Source organism: Thamnophis sirtalis, unplaced genomic scaffold (genome assembly GCF_051295495.1).
Source record: "Thamnophis sirtalis isolate CommonGarterSnake01/CBP01778 unplaced genomic scaffold, rThaSir2_p1.2 scaffold_8, whole genome shotgun sequence".
NCBI classification, from domain to species: domain Eukaryota; kingdom Metazoa; phylum Chordata; class Lepidosauria; order Squamata; family Natricidae; genus Thamnophis; species Thamnophis sirtalis.
Genome location: NW_028261388.1, coordinates 4,286,987 through 4,314,561, shown reverse-complemented (window position 1 = coordinate 4,314,561; position 27,575 = coordinate 4,286,987). Strand labels below are relative to the sequence as shown.

General features: G+C 46.9%; 1 protein-coding gene across 3 annotated transcripts; it reads left to right on the top strand.

The window, feature by feature from the left end:
- Positions 1-8,595: 8,595 nt before the first annotated feature.
- CLNS1A (chloride nucleotide-sensitive channel 1A) lies at positions 8,596-25,825 on the top strand. 3 transcript variants are annotated; one of them, XM_087720994.1, is made up of 7 exons: positions 8,598-8,764; positions 11,947-12,083; positions 14,112-14,216; positions 15,645-15,755; positions 19,902-20,075; positions 22,793-22,866; positions 24,756-25,825. In XM_087720994.1, the coding sequence occupies exons 1-6, from the start codon at positions 8,646-8,648 to the stop codon at positions 22,858-22,860; spliced, it is 714 nt and encodes a 237-aa protein (XP_087577120.1). In that variant the 5' UTR covers positions 8,598-8,645; the 3' UTR covers positions 22,861-22,866; positions 24,756-25,825. The 3 variants fall into 3 exon arrangements, with proteins under 3 accessions (XP_087577121.1, XP_087577120.1, XP_087577119.1); XM_087720993.1 differs by having other exon boundaries at positions 8,599-8,764; positions 14,109-14,216; XM_087720995.1 differs by lacking the exon at positions 19,902-20,075 and having other exon boundaries at positions 8,596-8,764.
- Positions 25,826-27,575: the final 1,750 nt, after the last annotated feature.

The following is a 27,575-nucleotide window of genomic DNA, read 5'->3' as shown; positions in this document are numbered from 1 at the left end:
CCGTGTAAACTCTCATGAGCTTTCCGGAGTTTGAAACGGCACGGATGGGAAGGGCACAAGTTTGCTTTTTATGAATTTTGCTCCTCGGCTGGTCTCTTGCGTACAACAAACTGCCCTATTTTTCAAGTATAAGAAGCACCAAGATTTTGAAGAGGCAAATTTAAAAAGTGTTTGCACTCTGCAGACCTCTGCAAAACGGCCCATTTTTCACAAAAACGGGCCCATTTTTTGTCCAAAAAAGGGCATGAATAGCCTTTAGGAGGCTTATAGAGTGCTCTGGGGGGCAGGAGGGGCAAAAATGAGCAAAAAATGCCCTGTTTTTTGTCCAAAAAAAAGGGGATACATAGCCTTTAGGCTCCTGGGGGCTGGAGGGGGCAAAAAATGGCCTCCTATAAGCCTAAAGGCTCTGCACTACCATTTTGGTGAAGGGGGCGGAGTTTCAGGAGGCCAAAAAATGCTGTATTCCGTGTATAAGATGCACCAGGATTTTCAGCCCTTTTTTTTAGGGGAAAAGGTGCGTCTTATACTCCGAAAAATACGGTAATCCTGGGAGAGATTTCGTAGCCAGAGGTGGCGTTCAGCCGGTAGCGGAAACCACAGGTGGGCCTGTCCACCCGCCTCGGTTCTTATGTCATCCTATTTAGGCACATTTTGGTGACCGGACGCATGTGGGGACGGCACACGCATGAGAGAAGCACATGTGTGGAAGGCCAGGGGTATGCGTGGGCCAGGCGCATACATTTGCGAACCGGTAGGGAAGGTAAGTGAAAACTATCCCTGTCTGCAGCCCAGAATTTGCGACCGTTTTTAGCCACAGCAAAGGAAAGTCTCCGCTGCTTTCAAAACCCTCACAGCATTTTCAATATCTGCTTCAAATTGAAGTACGGAAATAGAGCAGGATTTAACGCTTTTGTTTTTCCTGGGAGATTTTTTTTTTTTCTCTTTGGAAAACGTGTGTTTGCGTGCTTGAGTGCGTGTTGTAGTTTTACTTCTCTCTAGATGCCCTAGCAGATTTTAACCGCTGTTGGCATCTTAGGGTTTCGTTTTTTTTAAAAAAGGCATTTCATAGGTATTGAGGAGCCGAGGTGGCGCAGTGGTTAAATGCAGCACTGCAGGCTACTTCAGCTGACTGCAGTTCAGCAGTTCGGCTGTTCAAATCCCACTAGGCTCAAGGTTGACTCAGCCTTCCATCCTTCCGAGGTGGGTAAAATGAGGACCCAGATTGTGGGGGACGATATGCTGACTCTGTAAAACCGCTTAGAGAGGGCTGAAAGCCCTATGAAGCGGTATATAAGTCTAGCTATTGCTATTGCTTTCCAAGTGCTTTTTAAAATTAAGATTTTCCTGGGAGATAGTGTTGCAAGTCTTCAGGTTTAAGATGCGAGTGAAAGTATGGAGGTCAATCAGAATAGAGCTGGAAGGGACCTTGGAGGTCTTCTAGTCCAACTCTTTGCTCAAGCAGGAGACCCTGTACCATTCCAGACAAATGGTTGTCCAATCTCTTCTTAAAAACATCCGGTGTTGAAGCATTCACAACTTCTGGAGGCAACGTTGTTCCACTGATTAATTGTTCTCACTATCAGGAAATTCTTCCTTAGTTCCAGAGTTGCTTCTCTCCTTGATTAGTTTCCACCCATTGCTTCTTGTCCTGCCCTCGGGTGCTCCGGAAAATAAATTGACCAGAATGTCTAGGGAGATTCTCCGTCATCTAGATCAGTGTTTCTCAACCTTGGCAACTTGAAGATGTCCGGACTTCAACTCCCAGAATTCCCCAGCCAGCGAATGCTGGCTGGGGAATTCTGGGAGTTGAAATCCGGACATCTTCAAGTTACCAAGGTTGAGAAACACTGATCTAGATCATGGTTGTCCCCAAAAGTGCTTTCTGGTTTTGCTTTTTGAAGACGCTACGCTTCTCATCCAAGAATCTTCTTCAGCTCTGATGAGAAGCAAAACGTCTTCAAACCCCCCACCCACCCACCCCCCAAGAAAGTCCAGTTGCCTCTTGGAAAAAACACCTTTGGGATAAGTCGGGGGTGGGATTGAAAAACGTTAGCAACCGGTTCTCTGCCCAGTTGCTGGGTGGGCGTGGCTGTGGGGGTGTGGCCTAGTCAGCTTCCTGTACCGCGGCAGTCGGGAGCGTTTTCACCCTCCCCAGGCTCCGGAGGCTTTCCTCGAGTCTCTGGGAGGGCAAAAAAGGCCTTCCCTGGCTCCGGAGGCTGGAAACGGGCCGGTGGACCCGTTTTTCGCCCTTCCAAAGCCTCCGCACGGACCCTGCACTTACCTGGCATGATGAATGGGCTGTGTAAAGACACCTGGGAAGGGAGGCATGGGGTGGCTGGGGTCAGCCAATCTTTGTAACCACCGGTTCGACGAACCAGATTAAAATTAACATCCGGTTTGCTCGAGCCGGCTGAATCCCATCCCTGGGACCAGAAATGTTGATCTGCCAATTAATGGACATTCAAACCTTTGTGGTCTTGTCTCCCACTTCCCTAGAGGTGCTGTTGTGTTTCCTTTTGGATGTGTGTGTGCGCGCGCATGCGTGCACTGTGGGGTCTTTAACAAAAAGCATTCAATTAGTCTGTCTCACTGCTAACTGAAGGATTTCGTGTGAATTGCTGCTTTTCTTACTTTGCATTGAGAAGTGAGAATTGTCCTTACCTGGACTGTCCTGTTATGTTAACACCAAGTTGCATTTTAGAGATGTTTAGCCTGCTTGCTAACTGATTTTTATTGCTTTTAAACCCAGCACCTGATCTCAGGAAATACCTCCTCAAAAATACCCAGAACCCCTAATCTTCCCGATCTTGAAGAGCCGAGGTGGCGCAGTGGTTAGGATGCAGCACTGCAGGCTACTTCAGCTGACTGCAGTTCTGCAGTTCGGTTGTTCAAATCTCACCGGCTCAGGGTTGACTCAGCCTTCCATCCTTCCGAGGTGGGTAAAATGAGGACCCGGATTGTTGTTGGGGGCAATATGCTGACTTTGTAAACCGCTTAGAGTGGGCTGGAAGCCCTATGAAGCGGTATATAAGTCTAACTGCTATTGCTATTGCTTGAAACTTTGGCTCTCTCCTCTTTTCCCTTCTCTTCTTTCCCAACTTCACACATAATATTCCAGCAAAGTTTCATTCTGCCTTCCTCTTTTAAAATCCTAAAGTTCTTTTTTTAAGGGGTGGGGAGGGAATTGGCTTTCCTGGAACGGTATTTCTGTAGTCAAATGAAGCCGAGGCATTGGGCTGTGCGACGTAAATTTTCTTCGAATGCACCACTTCTGACAGCATCCACAGAAATGATTAACTCGTTCTTTTAAATGTTAATTTTTCCTTTCATATGGGTGATGCTTGAAGGCAGGATAAATATAGCATTAGCTGGAACCCACTCCGGCTAACATCCTAGATAGAAGATAGGCTCAAGATCCAGATGGATCTCGGCAGACTTGAACTCTGGGCCCTATTTAACAAAATGAAATTCAACACAGAGAACAGTGAAGTCTTACACTTAGGCAAGAAACATCAAAAGGACACATATAAACTGGGTGAAACCAGGCTTAATATCAGTCACCGTAAGAGGGATCTTGGAGTCTTGGTGAATAACCAGCTAAACAGGAGCCAGCCGTATGCAGCATCAGCCAAAAAAGCCAATGCAATCCTAAATTGCATTAACAGAGGGATACAATCGAGATCAAGGGGCGTACTAATACCACTCTTACCCTGTTTCCCCAAAAATAAGACCTCCCCGGATAATAGAGCCAAGGTGGCGCAGTGGTTAAATGCAGCACTGCAGGCTACTTCAGCTGACTGCAGTTCAGCAGTTTGGCTGTTCAAATCCCACCAGGCTCAAAGTTGACTCAGCCTTCCATCCTTCCGAGGTAGGTAAAATGAGGACCCGGATTGTTGTTGGGGGCAATATGCTGACTCTGTAAACCGCTTAGAGAGGGCTGAAAGCCCTATGAAGCAGTATATAAATCTAACTGCTATATAATAAGCCCAATCGGGCTTTTGAGCGCATGCGCTAATATAAGCTCTCCCTGAAAATATTTAACTGCATGCACAGTTGGTTCCCGCCATTTCCTGAGGGGGAGGAAGGGGGAAGATGCCCCTTGCACCCCATATGCACCTGCCATCCACGCGCAAGCTGGATGCCACTCCCGCAAACGCTAGCTATCGTGCCGCTTCTCTTAGTGGCGGCTGCAATAAGAGCGGCAGGCCGAGCGACGCTAGGGCTGGCGAGAGTGTGCCAGAAACAGAGACAGAACTTCTGTCCCCCTCTGATCAGTTGATCTGCGGGCCGCAGGCCAAGGTTAAGGAGCCTCCTGCACCTCAAAAATAATAAACCTCTCCAAAAATAAGGCCAAGCACCAGTGGTGGGTTTCAAAAATTGTTCGAACCTACTCTGTGGGTGTGGCCTCCTTTGTGGGAGTGGCTTGCTACCCATGTGACTGGATGGGAGTGGCTTGCCGCCCATGTGACCGGATGGGAGTGGCTTGCCGCCCATGTGACCGGATATGAAGATGCCGACGACACTTGTCAGAACCACCTTAAATTACCTCCCACACAGCACTGGCATGCATAAGAATAGGATGTCAACTTGTTTTTTAAAAGGCATCTTTGGTTTGCGTTAAAACAACTTCAACACACGTCATGTTCTGATTGCACAACAAACGTAGTAGTCATCCTTACCTTTCACAGAGGCCCTGAGTTTTATAAATAGGAGCATGATAGTGTAGAATAATCATATCCAAGGACCAGTGGTGGGTTTCAAAAATTTTTGGAAGCTCTTCTGTAGGTGTGGCCTGCTTTCCGGGTCCACTGGTGGAATCTCTTCTAACCCGTTCGGTAGATTTGACGAATCAGTTCTACCGAATAGGTGCAAACTGGTAGGAACCCACCTCTGCCAAGCACCTATTTCGAGGGCCGAAAGAAAATAAGACACTGTCTTATTTTTGGGTAAATACGGTACTACCTCGACATTTCTGTATTTAAATATTTTATTTATTGGAGTTTTTCCCATTTGCAAAGATACTCTCCTTTCGAAGTGTTCTTAAGTCTGGATTTCCGTCCCACCAGGGCAGTTCAGTCTTTAAAATCATAGACGAGAGCTTGGAGATCATCAAGTCCACCCTCCTGCAAACTGCTGGATTTGTCATTACAGGTAGCCTTCGACTTACAACAGTCCGCTCGAAGTTACAACAGCACTGAAAAAAGTGACTTAACGGCCATTCTTCACACCGTTGCAGTATTCCCCATAGTCACGTGTTCAAAATCCAGACACTTAGCGACCAATTCGTATTTATGATGGTTTGCCATGTTCCGGAGTCACCTTTTGCGACCTTCTGACAAACAAACAGCTCAGCACGAGAAAACCAGATTCATGTAACAATTACGTTAACAACTGCAGTGATTCATTGAACAACTGTAGCAAGGAAGATGGGCCAAATTTACTTAACAAATGTCATTGTGGCCCACCAGTGGCCAGCACAGCTGGCAGCAGATTCAGACAGTGAGGAGGTTGGGGAGGAAGATAGGCCAGTCCTGGAGTCTGGGGAAGGCTCTGATGAGGGCTCCATGTCGGAGGCAGAGTGCGGGCCTGGGCCGTATGCCAGTTATCAGCTGCCTTCAGAGTCAGACATCAGTGAGGCAGAAGAACAGCTGGAGCCTGTTCCCAGTGTGTGCATGCGCAGAGTTGCCAGATGAAGGGAAGAGCTAAAGAACAGGGGTCGACTTGGGAGGAAGGCTACAGATGGACGATGAATGGCCCCTCCTAGAGGGAATAAAAGAGGAACGAAAGGGGAGTAGAGCTTGCAGGAGACCATTAGTTCGCTTAATTGGTTCGTGACTCTCCGAGATTCCTTGCCAAGTTTTGCAAATATCGGCCTGGCAGCTCTCCAAGCCAGATAAGGTCTGTGACTGTAAATCCTCTCTCGAAAGACTTTGCTGGATGTGACTGAGCAGAATTCACAGAAAATGAATAAAAGTTTTTGTCGGGACAAGGAGTATGGGAAGCCTAGGCCGGAACATGTCTCACTTTAACAACAGAAACATTGGGCTCAATTGTGGTCATTAGTCAAGGACTAACTGTACACCCATTACTAAGAACTAACAGCAGCACAGGAGGCAAGGCAAGGAAAACATCTGGGTAGCACACCTGTCTGAATAAGAATAGCGTATTTAATATTTTTTTGAACCTTCTTCTCCATTGAGTCCGAGAGTTGCAAGTTAACATTCTCATCTCTTAAGAATATTTACTAAGCCCTGTTTAAAACTCACAACCTGATTTTCCTTTTCAATAAAAATATGAATCGGTTTGTAGGGCAATAAATTCTGGGTTTTACGCATGGGGTGTACGCCTTTCAGGGTGCACAAGAATCTGTAAATACACAACCCACCCCAGGATTGGGTGTCTCGGTCCCAAGCTGGTTGAGACGAATTAGGAAACAATGTGCAGTTTTTCATCTGAGTTGTGTGCCTACCTCATCCTACAAATTTTTCCTATACTGCCCTCTTATATGGATGTTTCACGTTGCTTTTTTCCTCTTTTTGGGGGGGAAATAATGTATTCGAACTGGAGGTTTGGAGTGAGAAATAGATGATGTTTCTTCATATTGTGCAAAATTCTTTTTTTTGCCAATGTTTTTTTCCCCTCTTCCATACCATTTTAAGTATACATTCACATAATTGTTATTCTTCTTTACGTTTGTCATTCTTATACATTTGTTATTCCATTTAATAGGTTATAATATACAGTTTGGGTTGCTTTATTTCCCATCCCTTCCTTCTTTTGTAACACCTCCTTGTTTTCTCTTTTCTCTCTCCCTCCCTTCTCTACTTCCTTCCTCCTTTCCTTCCCTTTCCTTCTTCCCTTACCTCTCCCCTACTCCTGCTCTTCCTCTTCCCCTTCCTACCCTCTCTCCTTCTCTTTCTCTCCCTTGTCCCTCCTCTCCCTACCTCTTTCTTCCTTCCCTCCTCTTCCTCTTGTTCTCTCCTCCTCTCTCCCTTTCTTTTTCTGTTGTTATAGGTGTCTCTTTCAAATCTCAGTTTACGTTTTCTTGGGATGGCATTTCTGCGAACCCAAATATAATTTAGCATCATTTCTTATTCCCTTTCCTTCGCTAATCTATCCAAACTGTGTTCCTCCCCCCTTCTATATATCACTCTTGAATATATACTTGTATATTTAATATTTTCTTTTTTGTTTTCCCCCTCTCCCCCCCTTTTTCATTTAATATTGTACAAAATTCTGAGCTTGCTTTATTGCCATATTTTGATTTTTCTTCCCTCCCCCTCAACCCAGTCCATTCATTTGCATGGATCCTTTTTTCGCTTGATCTAGAGTGTTCGAATTCTCTCAGCCCACAAAACTGGTGAACTGCTGTTGACTAACAGCTGGTGTTTTTAGCTTTGAAGTACATGACTGTTTAAATACTGTATTCCTTGTAAATTGAAGGTTTTTTTTTAAGAAAAATGTTATGGCGGGTGCCAATATTTTTATTAACAAAATGTTCAGTGTTTTGTCACTATGGTCTGGTCAGAACCTTTAGTGTGTAAGCTGGGCCTGCGGCCTTTAAAAAAGAAAAAGAAAAAAGCTCAGAGGCCTGATTGTGTAACTTTTTTTTTCATAACATTTTGTTTATAATATCTGATGTCCTTTCTTTCATATAAATATGACATGTAAATTGTCATAATAAAAAACCCATTTAAATAAGCTGGTGCACTGAGTACCTATCAGAAGAGACATAAAAGTATCTTTTTTTAATCAAAAAGGTTTTTTTTTAACTTTTAATCTCTTACATACAATTACAGGTATACATTCACATAGTTATTTATTCTTATTTATATTTATCACTTTTATACATTTAGTTTTCCATATAAAATATACATTCTGGGTTGGTTTGTTTACCATCCCAGGTATGTATGTATGTATGTATGTATGTAGGTAGGTAGGTAGGTAGGTAGGTAGGTAGGTAGGTAGGTAAGAAAGACAGACAGACAGACAGACAGACAGGCAAAGGAAGGAAGGAAGGAAGGAGGGAAAGATGACAGAAGGAAGGAGGGTAGATGGATGGAGAAAGGAAGGATGGATGGACAGACAGACCGACATAATGGAAGGAAGGGGGCAAGGAAGGATGGTAGGTAGATAGATAGACAGACAGAGGAAGGAAGGAAGAAGGGAGGGAGAGATGACGGAAGGAGGAGGGAGGAAGGAAGGATGGACAGACAGATACATAATTGAAGGAAGGAGGCAAGGAAGGATGGTAGGAAGGTAGATAGATAGACAGACATGCAGAGGAAGGAAGGAAGGAAGGAAGAAGGGAGGGAGAGATGACAGAAAGAAGGAGGAGGGAGGGAAGAAGGATGGGCAGACAGATAGATAATGGAAGGAAGGAGGCAAGGATGGATGGATAGATGGAGGGAGAGAGAGAGCGTGCGCGCGCAGGCGGGGAGAAAGTCACGTGACACCGCCACAATCGGTGCTGGGAAGCGCCGTCTTCTCATCTCTATGGTGACGGCCATAGGCGCGCGGGGCGTTCACTCTCTCTCTCTCTCTCTCCACTCTATGGTGACGGCGAAAGGAAGCGGCGGGGCGTTTCGGGGTCAGCCTTGGGCGGGTTGTCCTTCCTGTGTCTCGGGACAGGCCTGGCGCTCGCTATGAGCTTCTTGAAGCGCATCCCGGAGCCGAACGAGGGGATCCGGCTGAGGCAACCCGATACGGAGGCCGTGCTCGCGGGACGCGGCCTGGGCACCGGCAGCCTCTACATCGCGGAGAGGTGAGGAGGGCGTACCTATACATACCCGAGGAGAGCTGCGGAACTCCCTGCCACTGGAAGGGCGGAGGAATAATGCTGCAAATCGGCCTTTTCTTTCGGAGGAGGAAGAGGAGAGCCGGCCCGTGGATTTCATCCGTGGTCAGGTTTTTCCAGCCTGCAGCTCAGGAACCTCGTCCTGCCACAATACAGTGGCAGTTTCCATGAGGGATCATGGACCCTCCTGGATGCCTGGTTTCTAAGGGGTCCCCGGCTACTGTTGGACGGCTGGTTGCCCTTCATCGAATCATAATTTTAGCAATGGGGAGACTTTGGGTCAGCCCCTCTCTGTGCCTGTCAGCGCCACCCGACTCATTGGGTGGTTGTGGTTGTTGGGGAAATGGGAGGGAGAAAGCACGTTGAGTATCTTCTCTGCTCGCCTTGGGTTGATTTGTAAAAAATAAAGAGACAGGCAAGCAGATAGGGTAGAGATGGATGGATGGACAGATAGGCTACAGATAGGCTATAGATATAGTTAGGATATATAGATAGATGGGATATGGATAGCAGTAGACTTATATACCGCTTCATAGGCCTTTCAGGCCTCTCTAAGCGGTTTACAGAGAGTCAGCATATTGCCCCCAACAATCTGGGTCCTCATTTTACCCACCTCGGAAGGATGGAAGGCTGAGTCAACCCTGAGCCGGTGAGATTTGAACCGCTGACCTGCTGATCTAGCAGTAGACTGCAGTGCTGCATTTAACCACTGCGCCACCTTGGCTCTTGGCTGGATGAAGAGAGAGTGATAGATTATAAGATGGGAGACAGACAGACGAGATAGATGGATGGACAGACAGACAGACAATATAGGATAGATAGGACAGAGACGGTATAGATATGATATAGTTAGGATATATAGTTAGATGGGAGATGGATGGATGGAGAAAGTAAGAGTGATATAAAGGATATAGAGAGGATATAAATAGACAGATGGGAGATACACAGACATGAGATAGATGATAGAGAGATAGATAGATAGATAGATAGATAGATAGATAGATAGATACATACATACATACATACATACATACATACATACATAGATACGGATGGATGGATGGATGGATGGATAGGATATAAACAGATAGGATATATATATAGTTAGGATATATAGTTAGATGGGATATGGATGGATGGATGGAGAAAGCAAGAGTGATAGAAAGGATATAGACAGAGAGAGGATATAAATAGACAGATGGGAGATAGACAGACATGAGATAGATGATAGGATAGATAGATAGATGATAGATAGATAGATAGATAGATAGATAGATAGATACGGATGGATGGATGGATAGGATAGGATATAAACAGATAGATAGGATATAGATATAGTTAGGATATATAGTTAGATGGGATATGGATGGATGGATGGATGAAGCAAGAGTGATAGAAAGGATATAGATAGATAGATGGGAGATAGACAGATGAGATAGATGATAGAATAGACAGAATAGATGGATGGATGGATATGATATAAACAGGATATAGATATAGTTAGGATATATAGTTAGATGGGATATGGATGGATCAATAGAGCAAGAGTGATAGAAAGGATATAGATATAGAAAGCAGATAGATAGATAGATAGATAGATAGATAGATAGATAGATAGATAGATAGATAGATAGGAGATAGACAGACAGACAGATGAGATACATACTACACAGACAGACAGACAGATACTGTATTTAAGGCTCAAATGTCCAAGCATGTGGCATCCTTACAGTTTAACCCAGTATTGTTCAAACTTGGAAAAAGTATGAGACTTCAATTCCCAGAATCTGCTGTACTGGCTGGGGATTTTTTGGACTTGGAAGGTCGGTGTCCACCTGTAAATGTCATTGAGACACAGCTGGCTTCTGCCTTCAAGCTACAGTAGCCTATGATGGCCATAGGTGATCTTGGGATATATGTGGCAAAATGTGTAAACCCTTAAAAATGTTTGCCTGAGATCCTAGCTGTCGGGTCACAACAATAGCAAAAACGGCCGAGCCCACCATTGTTATGGCTGATTCTGTTTTAGATGGCTACAGTCTATGGTTTGGATAACTTTATTTTATATTGGTTTGATGGTATGTTTTTGAACTCAAAAGTGGCGAATAAATCTTTCTAATTTTTATTTATTTGTATCCAGCCTTTATTATTTTATAAATAACTCAAGGGAAAGAACGTATACCACACAATTTCTTCCTCCTATTTTCTCCGCAACAACAACCCTGTGAGGTGGGGTTGTTACCCAAGAAAGGGTGACTGGCCCAGCACTGAATCCCTTTTCTGTATAATCCCAATTAATATTTATTTATTTTATTTATTATTAAAATTTATATGCCGCCCAATCCCGAAGGACTCCGGACGGCTTACAAAAAAGAAGAGGAAGGAAAAAAAATGAGAAAAGGACAGATTTAAAATCACAATACATGCATTCGTTTTGATCGGGGCTGGACCTCAACAGTGAGGTCAACAGCCCCAGGCCTGCCGGAATAGCCAGGTTTTAACAGCTTTCCTGAAGGCCATGAGAGTGGGTAAGGTCCGGATCTCTGGGAGTAGCTCATTCCAAAAGGTCGGAGCAGCCACAGAGAAGGCTCTCCTCCGGGGACTCGCCAGCCGACATTGTCTGGCTGAGGGCATCCGAAGGAGGCCCAATCTGTGGGATCTTACCGGCTGCTGGGAGGTATGTGGCAGTAGGCAGTCTCGCAGGTACGCTGGCCCTAAGCCATGTAGGGCTTTAAAGGTAATTAGCAACACCTTGAATTGCGTCCAGAGACCAATTGGTAGCCAGTGCAGCTCGCGGAGGACAGGTGTAACGTGGGTGTAACTTGGTACACCCAATATCGCTCGCGCGGCCGCATTCTGGCCTAGTGGCAGTCTCCGAACGCTTTTCAAGGGTAGCCCCATGTAGAGTGCATTGCAATAATCCAGCCTCGAGGTGACAAGGGCGTGAGTAATACTCCCACCTCCTATATCCATTAGCAATCTGTGTCTTGGATCCAGGTTTTATTCTGTAGCAGCTTTAAAAAATAATCAAGTACGTCATTCTTATGGCTCAGATCAATGTTAACTGTGATTTATGAGTAGGTTGCTGTAAAATTCTGCTCTTATCAACTCGGTTATAACTTTTTTTGTGTGTTGCTTTGTATTCTTAGTCGTCTGTCATGGATAGCAGATTCGGGCCTTGGATTCTCATTGGATTATCCCATCATAAGTTTACATGCCATCTCCAGGGATTTGAATACTTACCCGTGGGAACATTTGTATGTCATGGTGAATGCAAAGTTTGAAGGTAAGTTGGACTAGTTAGCAACGGCCCTTAGATTTATATACCACTTTACAATGCTTTACAGTACAGCCCTCTCTAAGCAGGTTACAGAGTCAGCCTTTTGCTGTTGTGGGCCGCCAGCGGTCAGCAGAGCTGGCAGCAGATTCGGACAGTGAGGAGGTTGGGGAGGAAGATGGGCCAGTCCTGGAGTCTGGGGAAGGCTCTGATGAGGGCTCTGTGTCGGAGGCAGAGAAGAGGCCAGGGTCGTATGCCAGTTATCAGCTGCCTTCAGAGTCAGACATCAGTGAGGCAGAAGAACAGCTGGAGCCTGTTCCCAGTGTGCGCATGTGCAGAGCTGCCAGGAGAAGGGAACAGCTAAGGAACAGGGGTCGACTTGGGAGGAAGGCCACAGGTGGACGGTGAACGGCCCCTCCCAGAGGAAATCAAAGAGGAGCAAAAGGGGAGTGGAGTTTGCAGGAGACAATTAGTTCACTTCATTGGTTCGTGACTCTCCGAGATTCCTTGCCAGGTTTTGCAGAGATTGGCCTGGCAGCTCTCCAAGCCAGAGAAGGTCTGTGACTGTAAATCCTCCCTCAAAAGACTTGGATGTGAATGAGCAGAATTCACAATAAAAGGTTTTTTTGCTGGGACAAGGAGTTTGTTTCATGCTCTTGGGAAGCCTTGGTCAGAACAATTGCCCCCAACAATCTGGCTCCTTGTTTTACCGACCTCGGAAGGATGGGAGACTGAGTCAACTTTGAGCAGAGAATCAAACTGCTGGCAGTTGAGAGAGTGTCAGCCTGCAATGCTGTATTTTAACCACTGCATTACCACGCCGCTTTTCTTCTTCCTTCCTTCCTTCCTTCCTTCCTTCCTTCCTTCCTTCCTTCCTTCCTTCCTTCCTTCCTTCCTGTTGTTGTGGTGAAGAAAAACGCACAGGCAGGAAGAAGGTTAATGGGAAGGCACACCGAACAGCTTGTGGGAGCTCCTTTTTATTGTCATACACAGTCTCTTTGGCAGAAGCTGATTCATTGATCAAAGTATTATTAAGGAAGGATCATTGTGCTGACGTTGCATTCCTTAGCGTGATTGGCCAGCGACTGAGAAAGCAACTATCCCCACACCTTCCTTCCTTCCTTCCTTCCTTCCTTCCTTCCTTCCTTCCTTCCTTCCTTCCTTCCTTCCTTCCATCCTTCCTTCCATCTTTCTTTCTTTCTTTCTTTCTTTCTCTCCTCCCTCCCTCCTTCCTTTCTTCCTTCCTTCACAATAGCATTTAGACATATACCGCTTCACAGTGCTTTACATCCCTCTCTAAGTAGTTTTATAGAGTCAGCATCTTCTCCCCAGCAATCTGGGTCCCCATTTTACCCACCTCTGAAGGATGGAAGGCCGAGTCAACCTCTTTATTCCAATCCTTTATTCTCTTGAGTCTTCTTTTTGCCTCCCTCCATGTCTGTGGAGATTCTCCTTCATCCAGGGCGTGGTTGTCCCAAAGGTGCTTTTTCAAGAAGCAAATGGACTTTCTTGTTTTTCTTTGAAGGTATTTCACTTCTTATCCAAGAAGCTTCTTCAGCTCCCACCATCTAGTCAGAACTGAAGAAGCCTCTCGAATGAAAAGCTAAATGTCTTCAAAGAAAAACAAGAAAGGCCAGTTGCCTCCTGAAATAGTGACTTTGGGTTTTTGCCTCCCTCCCTCTTTTTCTCTCTCTTTTTTTCTAGCCCTTTATTGTCTTGAATTTCTCTTTCCCTCCCTCCCCTTTTATCTTCCTCACCCTCTTTCTCTCTCTTCTCTCTATTTCATTCTCCCTCTCTCTCCCCTTTTCCCTTGCTCTCCTTTTCTCCCTTCCCCCCCTTTTTTCTTTCATTTCTTATACCAGAAACCAAAATTGTGTAAGCTACACCCAGTTATTGGGTTTTAGTGATTATCCCTGGCCATTAGCTATCTTTGCTGGAAATGACGGCAGGAGCTCCCAGTGGCTCTACTTCTTTGGAGAAGTGAGGCAGGAACGCCAGGTTCCTTGACGGGCATCTTCATTTTTGATTTCTTAGTAGAAGAATCCAGAGAAAGTCCCATTCCGGAGGAGGAAGAGGAGGAGAGCGACGATGAGTTTGAACCCATCTCAGAATTCCGATTTGTTCCCAGCGACAAATCAGCGTGTAAGTAGGGGAAAAAGATCACACAAGTTTTGACATGGGGAATATATCCTATTCTCTAGAATAGAGACTAGAACTCACCGTCTCCTGGTGATTGGCCCAAAGTCACCCAGCTGGCTTTCAAGCCTAAGGCGGGACTAGAACTCTCAGTCTCCTGGTGATTGGCCCAAAGTCACCCAGCCGGCTTTCATGCCTAGGGCGGGACTAGAACTCTCAGTCTCCTGGTGATTGGCCCAAAGTCACCCAGCCGGCTTTCATGCCTAGGGCGGGACTAGAACTCTCAGTCTCCTGGTGATTGGCCCAAAGTCACCCAGCCGGCTTTCATGCCTAGGGCGGGACTAGAACTCTCAGTCTCCTGGTGATTGGCCCAAAGTCACCCAGCTGGCTTTCAAGCCTAATGCAGGACTAGAACTCTCAGTCTCCTGGTGATTGGCCCAAAGTCACCCAGCCGGCTTTCATGCCTAGGGCGGGACTAGAACTCTCAGTCTCCTGGTGATTGGCCCAAAGTCACCCAGCCGGCTTTCATGCCTAGGGCGGGACTAGAACTCTCAGTCTCCTGGTGATTGGCCCAAAGTCACCCAGCTGGCTTTCAAGCCTAAGGCGGAACTAGAACTCTCAGTCTCCTGGTGATTGGCCCAGTCACCTAGCCAGCTTTCATGCCTAGGGCAAGACTAGCACTCTCGTCTCCTGGTGATTGGCCCAAAGTCACCCAGCCGGCTTTCATGCCTAGGGTGGGACTAGAACTCTCAGTCTCCTGGTGATTGGCCCAGTCACCTAGCCAGCTTTCATGCCTAGGGCAAGACTAGAACTCTCAGTCTCCTGGTGATTGGCCCAAAGTCACCCAGCCGGCTTTCATGCCTAGGGCGGGACTAGAACTCTCCGTCGCCTGGTGATTGGCCCAAAGTCACCCAGCCGGTTTTTATAACTAAGGCGGGACTAGAACTCGCCGTCTCTTGTTTTCTAGCCTAGTGCCTTAACCACTGCCTCAGACCCAGTTGTTTTTTCAGAATAATGCTGGCACCCATTTACCTGGCAAGCAAACACTATAATTCTGATATACCCTCCTCCTCCGTAGATTTTCAGTCCGTGGGGCAAACACCAGTAGCCCTTGACTTACAACCAAATTTCCACTGCTAAGCAAGAGAGTAGTTCAGTGAATAGCCACCCCCAAATTTACACTCTTTCTTGCCACAATTGTTAAGCACACCGTTGCCGTTTTTCAGTGAATCATTTGGTCATTAAGCGAATCTGGCTTCCCTCATTGGCTTTGCTTGTCGGAAACGAGGTGGGAAGGTCCCAAAAGGTGATCACATGACCCTGGGGCGCAGCCACCGTCATCGCCACACCCCAATTGCCAAGTGCCTGTCAAAATACCTTCATGGAGCTTAATTACTGATTGAAGTCGTTTTTTGCCCTTGTGTTTGAACCTAGTGGAAGCCATGTTCACCGCCATGTGTGAATGCCAGGCCCTGCACCCCGACCCGGAGGACGAAGACTCCGATGGCAATTACGATGGGGAGGAATATGATGTCGAGGCTCACGGTGAGTGGGGCTTGGATTCCCCTGATGCGCCATCCTCCCCCCCCCCCCAAAAATTGACTTTGACCCAGGTTAGGCCCCATTAACTGGCAGTTTTGCATCTGTGCCAAGAGGCCAAAATGAAAAAGGAAAAAAAGTTTATTGATTAATGTCCCAAATGGGCTTTTTTTTTTTTTCAAGAGGCCACTGGACTTTCTGTTTTTTTCTTTTGAAGATGTTTCTCTTCTCACCCAAGAAGCTTCTTCAGCTCTGACTGGATGGTGGGGGAATGGAAGGATTGATTCTCCTTGCAGACAGCTGGTCGTTTGCATCCTTTTAGAGGGTCATTGAGGCCACTTGGAGGTTTGTCTGTAACCTGAGTGGTGCAAATAGGTGCAAATGGTTCCTGTAGTCTGCAATTCTTCCCTCTGGAAATCCATCCCTACTCCCACCCCATTCCAAGGGTCTTCACCCCAAATTGTATAGCTAAAAGAGATTCTCCGTCATCCAGTCACGGTTGTCTCAAAGGTGCTTTTTTCAGGAGGCAACTGGACTGTCTTGGTTTTTTTCCTTTTGAAGATATTTCTCTTCTCATCCAAGAAGTTTCTTCAGCTCTGACCGGATGGTGGGGAAGGGAAGGATTGATACTCCTTGCAGGCAGCTGGTCATTTGCATCCTTTGAGAGGGCATTGAGGCTACTTGGAAGCTTATCTGTGGTCCTCAGAGTCACCTGAGTGGTGCAAATGGTTCCTGTAGTCTGCAATTTTTCCCTCTGGAAATCCATCCCTACTCCCACCCCATTCCAAGGGGTCTTCATCCCAAATTGTATAGCTAAAAGTCCGTAGAGATTCTCCGCCATCCAGGTCACGGTTGTCCCAAAAGTGCTTTTTTCAGGAAGCAACTGGACTTTCTGGTTTTTTTTCTTTTGAGGATGTTTCACTTCTCCTCCAAGAAGCTTCTTCAGTTGTTGCTGGATGGTGGGGGAATGGAAGGATTGATACTCCTTGCAGGCAGCTGGTCATTTGCATCCTTTTAAAGGGTCGCTGAGGCCACCTGGAGGTTTGTCTGTTTCCTTAAGGTCACCTAAGTAGTGCAAATGGGTGTGGAGGCATCTTGGAACTGCTGAAACATCCTGCAGAAAGCACAGCTCCACAACACAATCCTTTCAGGAGCCCCAAGAAGGCTCCACATCCATTTGCACCACTCGGGTGATCCTGAGGACACAGATAAAACCTCCAAGTGGCCTCAACGACCCTCTAAAAGGATGCAAATCACCAGCTGCCTGCAAGGAGGATCAATCCTTCCCTTCCCCACCATCCGGTCAGAACTGAAGAAGCTTCTTGGCTGAGAAGCGAAACGTCTTCTAAGAAAAAAACAGAAAGTCCAGTTGCCTCCTGAAAAAAGCATCTTTGAGACAACCCTGACCTGGATGATGGAGAATCTCTACTGACTTTTTAGCTATACAATTTGGGGTGAAGACCCTTGGAATGGGGTGAGAGAAGGAATGGATTTCCAGAGGGAAAAATTGGAATGGAATGGAATGGAATTTTATTATTTATATGCCGCCCTTCTCCGGGAGGACTCAGGGCGGCGAACAATTCAAAAGGGGAAAAAGGGGAACATAAAAACGAAATACAAATAATAAAAATAGGCAACAGCCGCACAACCATACATGTTGAGAGGGGAGGGAACTCATCACCCCCAGGCCTGCCGGCAAAGCCAGGTTTTGACGGCTTTTCGGAAGGCCTGGAGAGAGGTGAGGGTCCGAATCCCTGTGGGGAGTTCATTCCAGAGGGCCGGAGAGAAGGCCCTCCCCCGGGTAATAGCCAGATGGCATTGGCTGGTAGACGGAACCCGGAGGAGGCCAACCCTGTGAGATGTAATGGGTCTGTGGGAGGTAATTGGCAGCAGGCGGTCTCTCAAGTACCCAGATCCAATACCATGAAGGGCTTTATAAGTTGCAGACTACAGGAACCATTTGCACCCCTCAGGTGATTCTGAGGACACAGATAAAACCTCCAAGTGGCCTCAACGACCCTCTAAAAAGGATGCAAATGACCAGCTGCCTGCAAGGAGTATCAATCCTTCCATTCCCCACCATCCAAGTCAGAGCAGAAGAAGCTTCTTGGATGAGAAGTGAAATGTCTTCAAAAGGAAAAAGCAAGAAAGTCCATTTCCCTCCTGGAAAAAAAAAAGCACCTTTGGGACAATTGTGACTTGGATGGCGGAGAACCTCCAGAGACATTCCTTGATTAATCATCGTTTTAATCTGTAACGTAGTCCTCACCTAACGACTGGCCGCTTACTCACTGCTTGAAGTTACAGGCTTTCCCAGAGTTACTTATGACATGCCTGTATGTTTCTGAACACCCCCTTGTTACAGGGGGGAGGGGGGCGATGTGATCGTATTGTGGGCGCTTGGCTTGCATTTATGGCTGTCCGTCATGCTCTAAAGTCATGTGACTGTTTTACTCTTCTACTGGTTTCTGGTCTTTCCTTCCAATTTCTGCCAAACAAGGTTCATTGGGAAAAACAGGCTTTCTTAACGACTGCAGTGTTCACTTAATGACTGTGCTTTCTGCTTAATGACTGCGCCATTAGCTCCACAAATATAGGTAATAGAATCAGGTTACTTATTGAAATAATTCCTGGAAAGTAACACAGGTAGTCCTGGATTTACGGCCACAATCGAGCCTAAAATTTCTGTCGCTAAGCGGGACATTTGTTAAGTGAGCTTTGCCCCGTTTTGCGACCTTTCTCGCCACCGTTGTTAAGCGAATCGCGGCAGTGAGGTGAATGACATGGTGGCGGAGTGGATGCAGCTTCCCCATTGACTCTGCTCATCCGAAGGTCGCAAAATGGGATCACCTGACTCCGGGAGGCTGTGACCGTCATAAATACGAGTCAGTTGCCCGGCATCTGAATTTTGATCACGTGAGCAGACCCTGTTGTGTTCTCTTTTAAGGCAGAGTTCCCCAAACTTTTTGGGTTGGCAGGCCAGAGCAGTGGGACGGGGGAAAGATGGGGTGGTTTTATTGGCCTGCACGAGCGCCCACAACATTCACAGCCAGTTGTGCGAAACGGCTGCAAGTAATGAGGCTCGTGTGAGTGGGACCACGAGCGCCTATGGCAATGCTCGTGTTCTGACCTAGCTCCCCAAACACGACCAGCCCTCTGACGTGAACTCAACAGATTCCTTTATTAGGAGCACCGTCAGCCCCGGCAAAAAATTTCTCGCACCGCCGTCTAACAAGTCTGTCCGGCTGGGAGATGAATAGTTGACTGCCACACCTATTCATCACCGTCCCCTGCCTTCTATCCCCAGAACTAAGGTGGGGCTTTTCTAGCAGCTTTGGCTCTTCTGTCCCAAGGACCGGCCCATAGATTTCCAATGCTCTCCTCTCCTCTGCCACATCTATTCATCTCTACCCCCTGCCTTTTATCCCCAGAACTAGGGTGGGGCTTCGCTAGCAGCGGTGGCTCTTCCGTCCCAGGGACCGGCCCATAGATTTCCACTGCTCTCCTCTCCTCTGCCACATCCATTCATCTACGCCCCCTGCCTTTTATACCCAGAGCTAAGGTGGGGCTTCGCTAGCAGCGGTGGCTCTTCTGTCCCAGGGACCGGCCCATAGATTTCCACTGCTCTCCTCTCCTCTGCCACATCTATTCATCTCCGCTCCCTGCCTTTTATCCCCAGAGTTAGGGTGGGGCTTCGCTAGCAGCGGTGGCTCTTCTGTCCCAGGGACCGGCCCATAGATTTCCACTGCTCTCCTCTCCTCTGCATTCTGTGCATCCGCGCATCAGGCACTGGACCCAGCTGTTCTCCTCTTCCTCATAGGCCACCTCCAGACCTGGGGGCTGTTGACGCTCCATCTGAGGGCTGACGGTGGCCCAGGCTCTGCCTCTGTCTCTCTCTCTCTGCCAGCTCCATTCCCTCTTCCCCCTTGGAGCTCTCATATTGCCCTGACTCCCACTCTTCCCTCTCCTTCTCTGATTCTTCTGCCCAGTGGCCAACAGGCTACAACAGCTCGCACAAGTGAGGCCGCATGGACGCGCGCACTCTGGCCGGCCACTCCTGTGGCTCAGCGGTAATTAAGCCGCGCCCCCCCAGACATTTGGGACCCCTGCTTTAAAGGCTAACCTGCGTTTTGGGTTTTGTTCTTGGCACAGAAATCGGTCAAGGCGATATCCCGTCCTTCTACACGTACGAGGAAGGCTTGTCGCGTTTAACAGCCGAGGGTCAGGCGACCTTGGAGAGGCTGGAGGGCATGCTGGCCCAGTCCGTAAGCACTCAGTACCACATGGCCGGGGTGAGAACGGAAGAGACTCTGAGGGATTTTGAAGGTACGGATTCGGCGGGCAGCTTTTCTTGAGACACCTTGGAATGTTTGAGGGGCCGTCTCTGGTGGTTCACCCACAAAACCGCGCCCGACTAAACCGCGTCGCTGACGTCATCAACAGGGCGACAACAACGCGGAGACAGAAGCACGCTGTAAACCCTAAACCTAAATTTAACCCCTAAACCTAAACCTAACCCCCCTAAACCTAATCCTAAACCTAACCCTAAACCTAACCCTTAACCTAAACCTAACCCTAAACCTAACCCTTAACCTAACCCTTAACCTAACCCGAAACCTAATCCTAACCCGAAACCTAACCCTAACCCTTAACCTAACCCGAAACCTAACCCTAACCCTTAACCTAACCCTAAACCTAACCCTTACCTTAAGTTGAATCGGCTTGCTTTCAAAGCGCTATTTAAAGCGCCCTTCTTTCTCCGCGCTGGCTGTTGTCGCCCTGTTGATGACGTCAGCGACGCGGTTTAATCGGGCGCGGTTTAGTCGAGCGCGGTTTTGACGGGTCACGGTCTCTGGTTAGGATTTAAGGCAGGCACCTCCAAGCTCTGCAAAAGAGTTTTGTTGCTCGACGCAGCTCTCTTCCTGTGTCGAAGAGTAGAGAAATCCGCCAGTGGTGGGTTGCTCTTATCTTCGGTACCAGGACGCTGCTCGGGGCCCATTCGTGCACACGCAGGACGTGTGCTCTGCTGATATGCGCTGCCCACACATGCACACTTTACCGATCCTGCGATACCCAGCTGCTTGTCGGAGGCCGCACAGGCGCCATGCGGGCATGCACAATTGCCCCGGTTACCTTAAAAACAGGTAAGGAACGAGGGCAGGTGGGCCAAATTGAGCCACTGTACTGGTACGGTGGCTGCTGCTCCTGATTACTACCGGTATGGCTGTACCGGCTGAAACCCACCCAATCATTTTCAACAAACTTTCCTTCCATCTAATGACAAAGAGATTTGGATGCCGCAGTCGTTAAGTGAATCACTGCAGTTTATAACACGGTTGTTAAGTGAATCTGATTTCCCCATGGATTTCGGCTTGTCAGAAGGTCATAAAGGGATCAAGTCACACAGACACACACACTCGAACACTGTGACCGTCGTAAATGTGAACCAGCTGCCAAGCGTCTGAATTTTGATCCCGTGACCATGGGGATGTTGCGACATTTTTGTAGGTGTGAAAAACGGTCATAATTCACTTTTTTTCGGTGCCGGTGTCCCTTCGAGCGGTCATTTAAATGAATGGTCGTAAGTTGAGGACCACCTGCAGTAGCCGTGGCGGCGCAGTGGTTAGAATGCAGTACTGCAGGCTACATTTGCTGACTGCCAGCAGTTCGGCAGTTTGATCCTGACCAGCTCAAGGTTGACTCAGCCTTCCGTCCTTCTGAGGTCGGTAAAATGAGGACCCAGTTGGGGGTGAGAGGCTGGTTCTGTAAAACCACTTGGAGAGGGCTGGAAAGCACTGTGAAGAGGAAGGAGGGAGGGAAGGGAGGAAGGAAGGAAGGAAGGAGGAGGAAGGAGAGAGGGAAGGAAGGAGGAGGAAGGAGGGAGGGAAGGAAGGAGGAGGAGGAGGAAGGAGGGAAGGAAGGAGGAGGAAGGAGGGAGGGAAGGAAGGGAAGAAAGGAAGGAGGAGGAAGGAAGGAAGGAGCAAGCCATAATATTGCAGTGTTTCGAATGCAGCATCCTGTTTCCCCGGAAATAAGACCTCCCTGGATAATAAGCCCAATTGAGCTTTTGAGAGCATGCACTAAAATGAGCCCTCCCCCGAAAATAAGCCCTCCCCGAGAATATTTAAGCGCATGTGCAGCCAGTCCCCGCGATTTCCTCTGGTTACTTGCCACGCAAACAACTTGAGGTGAGGAGGCAAAGGGGGGGAAGGGGGACATGGCCTATGCATCCCACACGCCCTTACCAACAGCCACTCCCCACAACCCTCACCATCGTGCCTCTTCTGTCACGCCAACGGCCGCCGCAAAAAGAGCGGCAGGCCAAGCGATGCCCTTCGCTGCAGCAGCCCTGAGGTGACCACGCTCTCCGCCTCCTACCCCTCAAAAATAACAAGACCTCCCCGAAAATAAGGCCAAGCGCTTATTTCGGGAGTCGAAAGAAAATAACAACCTGTCTTATTTTCGGGGGGAAACACGGTATTGCAAACTCTGCCCACAGCCAGGAATTAGAATCTCACCAAGCTCCAGCCTTCCATCCTTCCGAGGTGACTCAAACAAGGAGCAACATTGTTGGGGGCAAGAGTAAACCGCTTTGAGAAGGCTGCGAAGCGGTATATAAGTCTAAGAGCTATTGCTAGTATTTGTCTGTCTGTCTGTCTGTCTGTCTGTCTATCTATCTATCTATCTATCTATCTATCTATCTATCTATCTATCTATCTATCTATCTATCTATCTTCATCCAACCATCCATCATCTATCATCTATCATATGAGCCATGGTGGCGCAGTGGTTAGAGTGCAGTACTGCAGGCTGCTTCTGCTGCCTGCTGCCTGCCTGCCATTTGGCAGTTCGAATCTCACCAGGCTCCAGGTTGACTCAGCCTTCCGTTCCTTCTGAGGTGGGTCAAATGAGGAGCCCACATTGTTGGGGGCAAGAGGCTGACTCCGTAAACCGCTTTGAGAAGGCTGTGAAAGCCCTGTGAAGCGGTATATAAGTCTTAAGTGCTGTTGCCATCTTCATTCCGTGGCTGTTTTTGCTTTCAGATGGAATGGAAGTCGATGCGGCCCCAGTGGTTACGGGACAATTTGAAGATGCCGATGTTGAGCATTAAAGGAAGGTAGGAACGATGGCCAGGTTGGCCCTCCTAATTATCTCTCTTCAATGCGTTGACCCTATGGCTTCCTTTCCTTGCTTTAGCTCAGACCAATAATCCAGTTTGTTAAAAACCCGAACCCTCTGCTCTGCGGTTTGTTAAGTGAATCCTTTGGTTGTTAAGTGAATCCAGCTTCCCCTCCATTGATTTTGTTCGTCAGAAGTTTGCAAAATGGTAATCCCATTCGCTCCGGGACACTGCTCCGTCCTACGAACCAAGTGCCCGAAATTTGTTCGCCTCATTGTGAAGGATCCGTGACGGTCATAAGTATCAGTCACTTTTGTAAGCCATTTTTTTTCAGCGCCGTTGCAACCTGGAACGGTCAATAAGCAAATGACAAGCCCTCAACTTATGTCCACATGATGATGTTGAATGAGACATTTGTTAAGGGAGTTTTGCCCCCTTTTACAACTTTTGTGGCCCCCGTTGTTAAGTGAATCGCCACAGTCGATAATTTAACAACACGGTTGTAAAGTGACTCTGGCTTCCCTGTTGACTTTGCTTGTCAGAAGGTCACAAAAGGGGATCATGGGACCCTGCAGTCGTCCTAAATATGAGTCAGTTGCCAAGCGTCCGAAATTTGATCACATGACCACAAGGGATACTGCAGTGGTCGTAAGTGTGAAAATGAGTCATGTCCCTTTTTTCGATGCCGTTGTAACTTCAAACGATCACTAAATGAACTGTTGTAAGTTGAGGAATACCTGTATGCCAAAGGCCCATGGAAAACCTGTTGCCTTCCCACGGGTGGTACCTATTCATCTACTCACATTTACAGCTTTTCTAAACTGGTAGGTTTAAACTGTGAGCTTTTCAAAGCTTACTTGAAAAGAAAACTAATGTGAAACTCTGTCAGGAGATTCTTTCTTTCTTTCTGTCCTTCTTTCTCTTTCTTTTTCTCTTTCTTCCTCCCTTCCTCTTTCCTTCCTTTCTTTTCTTATTCTTTCTTTCCCTCCCTCCCTTTTTCTTTCTTTCTTTTTTACTTTTCCCCTTTCTTTTTCTTTCATTCATTTATTTTTTTTCTTTCTTTCATCCTCCCTCCCTTTTTCTTTCTTTCTCCTTTCTTTTTCTTTCATTCATTTATTTTTTCTTTCTTTCATCCTCCCTCCCTTCCTCTTTCCTTTCCTTTCTTTTCTTATTGTTTCTTTCCCTCCCTCCTTTTTTCTTTTTCTTTCTTTCTTTTTTACTTTTCCCCTTTCTTTTTCTTTCATTCATGTATTTTTTCTCTTTTTCTTTCATCCTCTCCCTTCCTCTTTCCCTTCCTTTATTTTCGTTCTTTCTTTTTCTTTCTTTCCCTCCCTCCCTCCCTTTTTCTTTCTTTCTCCTTTCTTTTTCTTTCATTCATGTATTTTTTCTCTTTCTTTCTTTCATCCTCCCTCCCTTCCTCTTTCCCTTCCTTTTCGTTCTTTCTTTTTCTTTCTTTCCCTCCCTCCTTTTTTTCTTTCTCCTTTCTTTTTCTTTCTTTCCCTCCCTCCTTTTTTCTTTCTTTCTCCTTTCTTTTTCTTTCATTCATGTATTTTTTCTCTTTCTTTCATCCTCCCTCCCTTCCTCTTTCCCTTCCTTTCTTTTCTTTCATTCCTTCCTTCCCTCCCTTTTTCTTTTTTCTTTCTTACTTTTTCCCTTCCTTTCTTTTTCTCTTTCATTCATTTATTCTCTTTATTTTTCTTCCTTCCTTTCTTTCCCCTTTCTTCTTTCTTTCCTTCCTTCCCTCCCTCCCTTTTTCTTTCTTCTTTTTCTCTTTCTTTTCTTTTTTCCTTTCATTATTTCATTTTCTCTTTTCTTCCTCCCTCTGTCCCTTCCCTCCCTCCCTCTTTCTTTCTTTTTTCTGAAATGCAACTTCTTGTGTCTTTCAGATTCTATTGACGTCTTCAAAGCAGGATTTCCCCAAGATTGAGAAGGTTACAAGAATAAACACAGTTCAACAACCTCTAATTAGACCCAAACATGGAGACTCTGCAAATGGTTTTGTAGCTGCGCTTATAAAACACGATTTGACCTTTTTTCATACACATAGAATGCAACAAACACACAGAGGGGAAGTTATATCTTGGCTCTGATCGGAGACTTAATTATGGCTTGCAATTAGGAGAGCCTTTACATGAAATACTAGAGCATGGAAATCCAACTTCCACAAGTTTTTAAGACTAGTGAACTTCAACTCCCAGAATTCCCCAGCCAGCCATGCTGAGTTGAAAGTCCCAAAATCTTAAGTTCTGGGAGTTAAAAGTCCGCAAATCTTAAAAGGTTGCCAAGATTGGACACACCCTTGTATTAGAGCAGTGTTTCTCAACCTTTTTCAACTTGAAGATGTCCGGACTTCAACTCCCAGAATTCCCCAGCCAGCCATGCTGAGTTGAAAGTCCCAAAATCTTAAGTTCTGGGAGTTAAAAAGTCCGCAAATCTTAAAAGGTTGCCAAGATTGGACACACCCTTGTATTAGAGCAGTGTTTCTCAACCTTTTTCAACTTGAAGATGTCCGGACTTCAACTCCCAGAATCCCCCAGCCAGCATTCGCTGGCTGGGGGATTCTGGGAGTTGAAATCCGGACATCTTCAAGTTGCCAAGGTTGAGAAACACTGTATTAGAGAGTAAGGAATAAAATTGTAACTTAGGATTTTAGATGTTTCCAGGATCTTTCCCGTAGGTTTTAATGCTTGTTTGTCTACAGCCAGGTTCGCACAACAGGGATTATTATGCTATTATCTAAGGTGACTAGAGTTTACGACAGAGATACAAAGTTAAGGAAATTGTGGATACCCTGCAAAGAATTTGACTCCGTCTCTCCGAGAATCTTGTCTGATGTTTCCAGGGGCCCCTTTTGGCACCCAGGCAAATGGTTCTGAGCTCCAGATAAATCTTTTTTTGTTATTTCCGCTATAAAATGACAATGAAGTGGTTCAATAAAGATGATTTTTGTATCTTACAGCTTATTAGCTTGCTTATTGCCGGGAAACTTAATATTTTCACCTTTCTGCTCGGGCTAAAAGCGACTGGTGTTTACCTCGGTATTCAAAGTGGGACACCTATAGTAACCACGGTACAGGAAGTCCTCGGCTTACGGTCATAAGTCATGATGGTCATAAGGTGGGTCAACAGGTAATTAGATCTGTTTTTATGGCCTTGTTTTCATAAAGCAAAGGGGAAGGTTCCCCTCGCACATATGCGCTAGTCGTTCCCGACTCTAGGGGACGCTGCTCATCTCCGTTTCAAAGCCGAAGAGCCATCGCTGTCCGAAGACATCTCTGTGGTCATGTGGCCGGCATGACTCAACGCTGAAGGCGCACGGAACGCTGTTCCCTTCCCACCAAAGGTGGTCCCTATTTTTCTACTTGCATTTTTCGAACTCTTCGCTTGGCAGAAGCTGGGACGAGTCACGGGAGCTCCCTCCGTTAAGCAGCATTATGGATTCGAACCACGAAGCTTTCTGATCAACAGGCTCCGCGTCTTAGCCGCTGAGCCATCGCGTCCCTAATCAAGCAAACTCGGTCATTAAGCGAGCCCCACCTTCACGATGGGGCGATTTTGGCCAAACTCAGAAATAAACACTGGTTTTCAGCAGAAATGTTATCAATTGTGGTTAGATGATTGCAGGAGGCTGCAAAGAGCAATAAATGCCATCTGGAATGTGGTTGTGAGGCCTTCAGAAACGGAGCATAAGTACCTTGGGGGGGGGTCTCGGGGGTTGTATGATCTGTTGTAACTTTGGTCATTTCAGCAACCAGTTGTAAGCTGTGATCTTAACTGTATGTGCAGCTCAGCTCAGTATGTAGTTAGCAACACCGTTGTTAAGTGAATTTGGCTTCCCCATTGACTTGGCTTATCAGAAGGTCACAAAAGGGGAATCACATGACCCCGGGAGACTGCGGCCGCCATAAATACGAGTCAGTTGCCAGGTGCCTGAATTTTGATCTCGTGACCACGTGGCTGCTGCAAAGGTTCGTAAGTGTGGGAAACGGCCGTAAGTCCCTTTTTTTAAAACTGCTGTTGTTCTGTCTTGGTAAACTTCATTGAGTGACTCTGAACGGTCGCCGAACGAACGGTTGTAAGCCGAGGACTATCTCTACTGCCATCTGATCATGAGAAATGTAGCAAGTCTCCCTGTTCTGACCCAGATCCCCGAACACAACCAACCCTCTGACGTGAACTCAAAAGATTCCTTTCTTAGGAGCGCCGGCAAAAAGTTTCCCAGGCTGACAAATCCGGCCAGAGGGCAGATGAGTAGTTGTCTGCCACCTCTATTCATCTCCGCCCCCCGCCTTTTATCCCCAGAGCTAGGGTGGGGCTTCGCTAGCAGCAGTGGCTCTTCTGTCCCGAGGACCGGCCCATAGATTTCCACTGCTCTCCTCTCCTCTGCCACATCTATTCATCTCCGCCCCCTGCCTTTGATCCCCAGAGCTAGGGTTGGACTTCACTAGCAGCAGTGGCTCTTCTGTCCCGAGAACCGGCCCATAGATTTCCACTGCTCTCCTCTCCTCTGCCACATCTATTCATCTACGCCCCCTGCCTTTTATCCCCAGAGCTAGAGTGGGGTTTTGCTAGCAGCGGTGGTTCTTCCGTCCCAAGGACCGGCCCATAGATTTCCATTGTTCTCCTCTCCTCTGCCTTCTGGGCATTCATGCGGCAGGCACTGGACTTAACTGTTCCTCCTCTTCCTTATCAGCCACCTCCAGACC